General features: G+C 40.1%; 1 protein-coding gene across 2 annotated transcripts in view; it reads right to left on the minus strand.

The window, feature by feature from the left end:
• PPP1R1C (protein phosphatase 1 regulatory inhibitor subunit 1C) overlaps positions 1–9955 on the minus strand; it is a 43672-nt gene extending 33717 nt beyond the window's left edge. For both annotated transcript variants that reach the window (XM_015821743.2, XM_015821744.2), the window contains exons 1-2: positions 9656–9955; positions 7192–7249 (exon numbers count right to left, since the gene is read on the minus strand). In XM_015821743.2, coding sequence (XP_015677229.1) covers positions 7192–7249; positions 9656–9736 — 139 coding nt within the window. In that variant the 5' untranslated portion in view covers positions 9737–9955. The remainder of the gene's footprint in view (positions 1–7191; positions 7250–9655) is intronic.
• Positions 9956–10320: the final 365 nt, after the last annotated feature.

A 10320-nucleotide genomic window follows, 5' to 3' on the forward strand; every position in this document is an offset into this window, starting at 1 on the left:
TCTCTCTCTCTCTCTCTCTCTCTCTCTCTCTCTCTCTCTCTCTCTCTCTCTCTCTCTCTCTCTCTCTCTCTCTCTCTCTCTCTCGGCGCAAAGAAAAAAATATCTGCTGCGAACTCCGCGTAGGTGTCAGGAAGGGCATCAGGCCAGTAAACGCTTAGCTCCTTTCAGTAGCCCTGACTCCACCCTGATCCAAGGGATTACACAGGTCGTTAAAAGAAAATAAAAACTGTCATATACAGGATTACTTTCTGGATTCAGGATTATTTCCCAGAAGTAATTTTAACTTTGCCATTGTTGAAAATAGTGATGAATTTTAGCTTTCTCCATGAGACTTAAACTGTTCCCGTGTGATTAAAATGATATAGGGCCTCCTGCTTGAGCAGAGGGTTGGACTAGAAGATTTCCAAGGTCCCCTTCTAATTCTATTATTCTGTATTCTGCTACCGGAACACAAAGAGCCAGTGATGGTGTCTATAAAGATTTAACGTGGGACTGGTTAAAGAAAATAACTGGTGGTGTCCCATGTTTTCATTTCCCTTCTGACTGGCAGAAAAAAAATAAATTGTTCTTCTTGTCATGTAGTAGGGTGAGATTAGGCTTCTGAGTGACAAGTCATATATGCAGAGTTTCTTTGTGCCTTTGATCATTCAGGCTATTTCTGAATAGTAGAATCTTTTTAAAAGAGTATTCAAAAATGGCCTAATTAATAGATGATGGGTGTGGCAGAGACACATCACTCTGTGCACCTGTCATTTAGACTGTTTATGAATATGGATTTAACATTCTTTAGAATGTAGCCCAGGAGGCCCACTTCCAAGGTGGAAGTATGGAGGAGGGACTTTATGGGGCAAGAACATTGGGAAAACATTTTTGTAAGGATATTTCTGGGTTTTGCAGTGTGTTCTCTCTCTTTACTTTCATCTGACATTGTGTTATTGAGTAATAATATCCATGCCTATGTAATTCCTCTGCAATTTTTTCAGAGATCGAAGTGACTACCTGAAGCTTCACAAGTGCTTTGCTCTGCAAAATTTCCTGCATCACAACTGTCTCAATCTTTTTTCATCTCATATATATCTCCTTTTGACATTTGGTGAGATGAATTCCTGGCAGGTTTATGGAGGCAGAGTTAGCCTAGACATGAAGAAGTTGTCAGTATTGAAGACCTGAGCAAGAGTAAGCAAGTAAGGTACATCCTTATACAGTGGTGCCTTGGTACTCAACTTCTTTAAAACTCATCACATTTAGTACTCAACACATTTTGACGCAAACATTTTGTCTTGGTACTCATCATTTCTTTGGTACTCAATCCATAAGCTAGAACTTGTCAGTGTCAGCTACCTTGTGACTCACTACATTATTCGTTATGGGAAATAATTGTTTGGTACTCATTGTTTTTGGTACTCGTCATGCCTCCCAGAACCAATTGATGTTGAATATGAATAGGTATCATCATATTCATGTTGTATAAAAATAGTAGTCAAGAAATCCACCTGTGAACTTGTGATCAGAAGTGCCTGGAAGTACCCTATGAATGCAATTGGGACTGTCTCATATGTAAGAACAATAACTGACACCTTGACACTGGTGCCATCAAAGTTAGAGTAGAATAGGAAAACTGTTTACCTATTTCCCTTCACCCACCCCCAGCACCAACAGTGTTGGGGCCAGCATAAGTAATAGCAAAATGCCACAAACACAGGAGCTGCATGACACACCAGTGATGTAGACCACTCAATTGTAGTACTCATGAGTTATTCCCCAGAAATAATAAAATTGATATAAATAGTAGAGCCGCACATAACCTATACAATAATTCTTGCTAACAGACTCACCAACAGGCAGCAAGAAGGCCATATTCATGGGCTATGAAGTGTTAGGGCAGTGATGGCGAACCTTTTAGAGACCGAGTGCCCAAACTGCAACCCAAAACCCACTTATTTATCGCAAAGTGCCAGGGCTGCATCAGCATTGTGGTGCCCTCAGGGGGGGCACTGGGTGGGTGTGGCTGCAGTGGTCACGGCAGACTGGGTGCGCGTGGCATCCCTGGGGAGCCAACGCCACTTGCTCACTCACTTCCTGCCCTGTCGCTTCCAAACGCCATGTGCTCACTACTCTGGTGAACTCTGCTTGGGCAACGACGTGCGTGCCCACAGAGAGGACTCTGAGTGCCGCCTCTAGCATGTGTGCCATAGGTTCGCCACCACAGTGTTAGGGCCTGAGAAGTACCTTGGAAAATGTTGCTCAGGGTTTACACAGTCAAGTGTCTCTTCAGAAACCAGATTTCATGTCTCTCCAATAGTCAAGTTCAAAGTGGCTTGTGGTGGTACCTGGAGTGCCTACAGGGGAAGGGCGTACCTCAGTAATCTGAATCTGGCATATGCCAATTGCCTGACCATATTATCAACCATAACAACAATCAAGTATTATGGCTCAGGTCTATGGCAAAAGCTGTGTGTGGAAAATTGGCAAAGTAACTAAAATAGAATAAATTAAGATGCTTCCACTGTAGGCTAAAGAAGAGATGAAGCCAATGTCATAAGCACTTTGCTAAGAAAAATGGCACCTTTATGCTATAAGTTAGACAGGCATGAAGTTAACTCCTTAGAAAGTCAAGGTTGAAAGTCCTGCTATTTTTGAGAACAAGATGAAAAATTTTCCATGAAAAATAAGTGGGCTCTTTATAACAACCAGTCAGCAAATTTAAGTGTGAAAAGGAAATATTTCCAGTAAATTCTCTTCATGTTCCGTGAGCCCATTCCTTGAACCCAAGTGTCTTGCCAGACTTTAAACAATTTAGCATGGGGTTTTAATGAACTGCCTCCATAGGAGTAGAAATAACATGATCAGCTCTGAGTGTCATGGTTAGTAACTTTGTCGCTCTATCTCAAGCAGCAGAATATTTTGGGTCAGCCTTGGTAGTTTGAAGTTTCTGCTATGGGCAGAAGATCTTGGTCCGGGTAATCCAGTGCTTGGCTTTCACCAGTGTTTCATTTTTCTTGGGACAAAGGCTGAAATATTTTCTCCCAGTAGAATGTTTCCTTGGGTCAGTTATGAGGTTATGTGGCATTCCAGAAGTCTTTGAGATGGCCAAGAGTTTTCCATTTCAGAAAGGATTAAGCACATGGCCAGACAATGTATCTTTTTCCCTTCCCCTTGATTGCCTAAAGCAGAGGTCTCCAATCTTTCCAGGCTTGTGGATCAGAGGGAAGGAGAGTAGCTTCAAAATTGGTGAGCACGTGCATGCGCATGCACGGGGCCACACATACTGGTGTGGCACTAGCTGTTTGTGCATGCGGCATGTGGTGGCACTGTGCGCATGCACAAACGGCTACGTACCCACCGTGGCAGCTAGCAACCCCATTCACACATACGCAAATGGGTCACGCAACCCATCTGGGCTAGTGCCCCCATTCACACATGCACAAACAGGCTGTGGACACCTGCCCCGCGCTAGCATCCCTGTTCACACCCACACACATGTGCAAATGGGGCCACAGGCTCTAGCACTAGTGGGGGGGGGAATGCATGCCCATGTGAGCGCACACCAGGCAGCCATTTCCGCAGCCCACTGGCCAGAAGCCTGCGGCCCAGGCCCAGGCCATGGCCCATAGGTTGGGGACTCCTGGCCTAAAGACATACTTGGACTTCACATTCTTAAGTTGGGCCTATCACAACTTGCTCAATTACTCCATGTCCAGGCTCAAGAGCCAATATGTACATTGGAAAAGCCTGCCAGATTGGATCAAAAGTCCAACTTCTCCCAATCTCCTGTTATGTATGTTGCTTCTTCTGGCATTACAGAATTTTTTTTGCTGGGCAAAAAGTTGGCTTGTATCATTTCTGGACCCAAAAGTGTCATCTCACTTACTTAGATTAAGAACCAACCCAGTTCCTTATGGTCTGCTTCAGGACTGGGACTTCTTCTAAATATCAGCCTCAACTCCATTAGAAATTATTGGAGTTGTATACTAACAACTAAAAGTTACTGATTACCATCCCTGATTCACACTCATTCATAATGTTTTTCCAAATAGCTTCCATAAGGTTTTAGTTAATTTTAAATTATACATTTCTTCTGTGGAGGTAGGAGCAGAAAATAGCAGCAGCAACAACCTTGTGGCATTCTTTTGTGATGCTCTACTATCGTTTTGAAAACGTTCATGGTCATTTGCTAATGCTGCCCCTCCTTGAAAACAGACTATTTGTTTGAGAGAAAAAAGTGGCCTCTTGTTACCTGACCTCCATTTAGTGTCCAAGAAGGCCAATTTGCCAGAGCTGGAACCCACTAGTCTAGTAATGCTTAATGGGTATGAAACGGTCAAAGCTTTTATAGAAAATGGGGAATGAATATCAGTAAAAGAGAAACGAGGTTGCTTCTCAAATAGCTTTTAAATGGACAGTGGTAAAAATTGATTAGGAAATCTGTCAGTAGTGTGACTTTGAGGGCATGGTAGATTCTGGCTAGCTCCTCAGCTGCTGTACATCTCAGGTGGAAAAAACATATTTATTGCATTGACATTAACATACTTTTATATCACAGTTCCAGGCAGAGCTGTCAGCCATTGCAGACATCAAACACCTACATAGAAATGCTAGAAATCTCAGAGGCAAATGTTGCTTTGTGTTACATAATGTATTGGCAGATATGCAATACTTTAGTTTAACTTGTATGTTCTAATTGTATTTTCAGGGCATCATGTCATCTTGAAGCCAATACCAACCATCAATGCAAATATTAACCATTATTCGATTCAGGTTTGTCTGAAATTGAGGAAAACATTGTACATGCCACTTTTGGGAAATGGTTATGTACAGCACTCTTCTTAAGATATCTCTGGGTTATACGCACACATTTATCTTGCAGTTTGTTTATATAACATTGCTTTTCATAGATTAGTACGGAGAAGCTGCTATTTATTTTTTCAATTTTCCTAGGTATTTTGGGGTGATTGAAAGAAACATTGAGAGCCATTTTAATGCCACATTGTGAGTTCTTGTCCTGCCTTAGGAATGAGGCCAGGTAGATATCCATCAGCTGGTCCTTCTCACTTCCCTCAGCCATAAGAAAGCCAGGACAATCCAGTTTGGGAAATCTTCCCAAGAAAACTACAGGGGTGTATCCAGGCAATCACCAGGAGTCACATAAGAGAGCACATAATTATTAATTAAAGGAAATGTTAATAATTTAAACCTTTTAAAGACTGGAAATATAAAAATCTTCTTAAACCGGAATACTGCAGGAACAACAATAGCAAACTGTTGGTCAAAAGGATGAAACATGCATTTTGATATCACAATGCAAGTGTAAAAGGTGCAGAGATTATGTTGCATCATGTTATATCATTCTCATAGATACCCAAGGAAAAGTGTATTTTTGTCCTTGGCATTTTATTGCTAAATTTTGGCAGTATGTCAGAGAACCCACATATGGATTTATGGATTATCAGAGGCAATATGGAGGTACTATTCTAGTTCAGAGAAAGGAATAATGGTGCAGACATTAGAGAGTTAACAAATTCAGAAAAACAGGGTAGTTCAGCCAAAGATTTAATTCAAGGAGTAGATTCTCTCTGAAAATGTCAGGAAGAATCTCTGCCATCCTCAACAAAGGGAAGAATTGGAACAGTAATTGTGAAGACATGGCGTTAAGCTATTGCTTTACTTTGTGTCCTGAAAGCATGGAGTAAATGACTACATTGGTTGCTTAACATCCAGTCAAAAAAGATTATTAAATCTCGTGAAATTTCAGTGCTCCATTTGCAAGATTTCAACAATCATAGGCATGTGCCAATTGGCAATCTCAAGGGATGTCAACTCCTTTTTAAAAATGTCTTATTTTCATTTAATTTCTGTGCATCTGCATAATGTGTAAAATTATAGGAGGGTGCCTGAAACCTGAAGTTTATAATCTCTGGAAAAAAAAGTTTTTGTGGATCCCAGTCCATTTCATTAGATACACTTGGTACAGTGCTGAGAAAAGGTTAGAGTTTATAGAGAAAGTAGGTGGGGCTCAGAGTGAGAGTGGAAAATTAGAAATGGAGAATGTTGAGTGGTGACAGGAAAGGTGAGAAGCAAAATTATCTGTCTAAACTGTGACCATTAGCAAAGCAGTAATTAACCATGGTGTAATTACTGATAAATTAGTTAACATATGTAGTCTGACTGGAATGTAGAAAGAAAACCTTAACTCCCCTGATGAATTCTAATTTAGTGGTTTTACTCTTTGTAATTTCTTTTTTTCAAAGGTGGCTATTCTGAAGTTTATGAACATATAACCCAAGGAAACATCATGGCCTTCTGTTGGTTTTTCAGTATTGGTGTTTATGCTATCAGGTCTTTTATATACAGGGCATAGCAAAAGTCAGACCCCACAGATAATTTATTATGGAAATTAACATTAAATGTTCAAATTGGTTGCCATTTCCCTCTAAATACTTCTTTACTTGTTTGGTGTATGGTCTTTGAACCTTCCTTAGTAACATTTTCTCTGAAAACAATATATTGTGCTAAAGCCTACGGGGCCCAACTTTTGTTGCATCTTTTTATATTATTTCTCTTAATTGGGCTCATTTTTTTCCTTCTTTTTTTACTTATTGATTTGTGTGTCTGTGTGTATGTAAACATTATGAACATTGTAATAGAATTTTTATAACGGTCTTATTGAATGGAATGGAGTCACGAATTAAACAAAATAATGAAAAATAAAATCTGCTAACCCTTAAGGAACATGCTCGATTTTATGGATACTTTTAATCCCAGTCTGACACATCTGTGGGGTTTGGTTGCCTTCAAATCAGTCTTGATTCCTGCAGCTGTGGTTCCTCCATTTTTGCTGACAAGATTTCAGAAGTGGTTTGTAATTGACTTCTTCGTACAGATGAGGGACAGTGATTGGCCCAAAGTCACCCAGCTGGCTTCCCTCCCTAAGGTAGACCTAAAATCTGGGTTTCTCTACTCCTAGGTTAGCACTTTAATCACTATATAAACCTGGCTAATGAAAAAGCATCTGTGGAGTTAGGAGCAGAAATTATTTCCTTCCAATGTCCACAAAGGTGGACAAGCACAAGAAAGTGTAGATGTTTCTTTTTGTTAGCCATTGTTCTACCATTTTACATCTGTTTCCAGTTCTTTCCCTATAATGTTTTTTTAATCTCATCAAACATTTAGAAAGCCATAGCGTAGACTTACCAGGAGACGAATCATTCATAATTACTAAGGATGCTGGGGTGGGCCTTCTTTTCCTGATCTGCAGAAATCATAGGTACAGGCAGATGGATCAAATATAAATGCAAGCAGCTATATCTCTAAGTTCACAATTAATGAGAAGTTACTAAGCTAATACAAACACTGCCTAAATATTCAAATCATTGCCTCCTTTAATCACCATAAAAATCAGAACAAGCTGATTCCGCTTTCTATTTCAAGAACAAAACTCAGCAGGTTATCTTGAATTTGTACTATTAGTATTACTAGCACCATCAAAGCAACCAGAGCATAGAAAAACTCAAAGAAGTAGTGCAAGATCAGAAGATGTGGCCCATAGAATTGCCAAGAACCAGACATGACTGAATGGATAACATCATCATCATCATCATCATCATCATCATCATCATCATCATCATCATCATATCATTTTTTTACTTTTTTTAGTTTGCTATATTGTGCTGGATTTCAAATTCAGTAAGACCCCCCCCCCAAAGGACAAGAATAATCAAGTCTGCTGATCTAGTTCCAAGTGCTGTGGAAGGAGTGTGAAACCCTGGATCTTTGCGTGGTTTTCATCCCAAATGGCACTTCAGCTATATATCCCAGAGCTTTCCCACCCCAATTTTGCAATGAGCTTTTAAATTCCAGTTGGGCTCTCTTGTCTAAGGTGACCACACGGCCTGTCTCAGAACTACGCAACTTTTATTCATTCTCACTATAATACTACCTGCCGCACCGATGCCAACTCTGACTGAAAATACCTGGGGAGATTTTGATCTGGAGATCTGGTTTTGCAAAAAGCTAGATTTCATTGTGTCAATACTGATTGGCTTCCTAGCTCTTACGTTATCAGTCAGATGTGGGCCCAGATCATTTTTCTGATATCGGAAGCCACAAATTGCTTTTAGTAATGAAAAATCATTTCAAAAGCCATTCTGTATAGGCTACAGACATCAATGGTTGAAAGCAGGAAAAAGAAATCACAGTTGCATTAATCTATTGTAAATCACTGGCTGGTCTGAAAGTCATTGTCATGTCCTCTTAATAGTCAAGAAGCATAATCTTATATTTGCACAAAACCCAATACTTTGATCCTTAGCATGTATGCTGTTGGCCAAGAATCTCCATTAGATGGGAACTATTCCGATAATGACATGGATGTCTTATGCCACACAATGTTAAACGGGAGAAAATACAGCCTTTCTCAACTTAGTACCCCCAGCATGACTTCAGTCCCCAACATTCCTTAAAAAAACTCTCACTGGCTGACTATTTGGAGTTATAATCCTCTGTAGTTCGACAGGGTACTAGGTCAAAGAAATAGCATATGGCCTTAATTCTAGGAATTTCTATGTCTACATACAGAAAGATGACTAAAGAAATTGGTATCTTGAAAGCATTTATCACTCAGAAAGTATGGAAAGGGATGAGATGTGAAGGTCATCTTGGGTAAGAGAATAGCATCTAAAATATTTTCTGTATAAGAATATCTCATTCTGTTCTGGCTTCATCTGTTCTCTGGGGCTGTCATCAACAATCCTTTCTGTTAGTGAAGGTTCTCTTCATAGTGGTCATCTCAGTTAAAACATTAACAACAGAACCTCACATACTGTATAACTTCTCAGATATAAATTTGATTCAGTTCAGTGGGACTCAGCAGACTCAAACTGCTGAGATTTGAGGTTTGGATCAAACTGCATCTAGGTTTGTCCATTCTGGGTATCAAAGCTGAACTCTAAGTCTGAGAATCAACTCCAGGAAACATCCTGATCTGCAGGTATATAACCATGCACTGTCAGTGAGGGGGAACGTACCATTTCAAACAGCCAAAGAGAAGGTGGTTTCAACCTCTATCAAAGTTTGTTCTATGATGCTGATAGTATTGTATTGTTTTGAAAATATAACTACATAAATTTAGGCTATTAATGTGACTGCTCAGAAATTGCCTTGGAAACACTGAATGTTTTCTTTACATGTTTTCTCCATTTGAAGATGCAGGCAATCTTTCCATCCATCCATCCATCCATCCATCCATCCATCCATCCATCCATCCATCTATCTATCTCTCTATTTTTCTATCTATCATCCACCTATCTATCATTTATATACTCTTTCAACTGAACTATTTTCTTACCTATCCATCAATCTGCTAGCGTTAAATACTTTCAATAATTTTTATATTCAAGTCTCAAGCTCACTGTTTGGATGCTTCTCTTTTTACAGAAAAGGGTTTGCTCAGAAAAAAACACATCCCTAAAGTATTCAAAAGGCAAACCTCCTCCCTTCTCTTCTTTCTCTCTCTTTCCTTCTCTCTTTCAATGACAGAGAATTCTTATGGAATCCAAGAACTTCTGCAAAGTTGCACTCCAGCTTCCAGATTTGGAAACACGGTACCCTTAACAATCTTTATCCTCTTTCATAGGCATTGAAGATAAAACCAGCTTACCTGTTCAGCTGCTTGAGAATCTATTGGACTTTGAAATAATGGTACAGCGAATTGTATCTTTTTAGGACTGTTTGGTTCCATGACAGTATTTAGGAATAGCAGAAGTAGGGGGAGGGTGGGGAGATCTGGCCTGCTGAAAGGAGAGACAAGAAAGTTCCTTCTCTTCTTATCTCCTGGCAAACTCCTTGAAGCCCAGCGCTCCTTAACAATCACAATAATTTCTGAGGTAGAGAGAGAGCCGAAACTGCTTGAGCTGCAAAACCCCCTTCTTCCTTCTACATCCACAGCAACGTCCCTTCTCAGAGATGCTGTTCTTCTTCCTCCAGTTCTCCAGATGATCCACTCAGCACCAAGCTGAAAGGAACAAGAAGCTAATTGTGTGCAGATTCCCTTCTGCAGATGCCAAGCATTCACTCAGAAGCTAATTGAAAATACAATACTAGCTAGAGTTGGCCTGCTGCCCTGGGATTTGAAATGGAGAATCTGTGTACGGCACATTATTTGCTGACAGTACCAAAGTGCAGGGTAAGAGCCCGCCCTTCGGAGTATTGCTGATGGGCCCTGAATTATTGATAGATCTGTGATTAGGAAGCTTGAAAAGCTGATATGTGGAGATGGCATTTGAAGCAGGTGAGGACAACATCAGAAGGTTCTCTACTGATGCC

The sequence above is a fragment of the Protobothrops mucrosquamatus genome, unplaced genomic scaffold, assembly GCF_001527695.2.
Source record: "Protobothrops mucrosquamatus isolate PMUCROS unplaced genomic scaffold, P.Mucros_1.0 scaffold1398, whole genome shotgun sequence".
Taxonomy (NCBI): Eukaryota; Metazoa; Chordata; class Lepidosauria; order Squamata; family Viperidae; genus Protobothrops; species Protobothrops mucrosquamatus.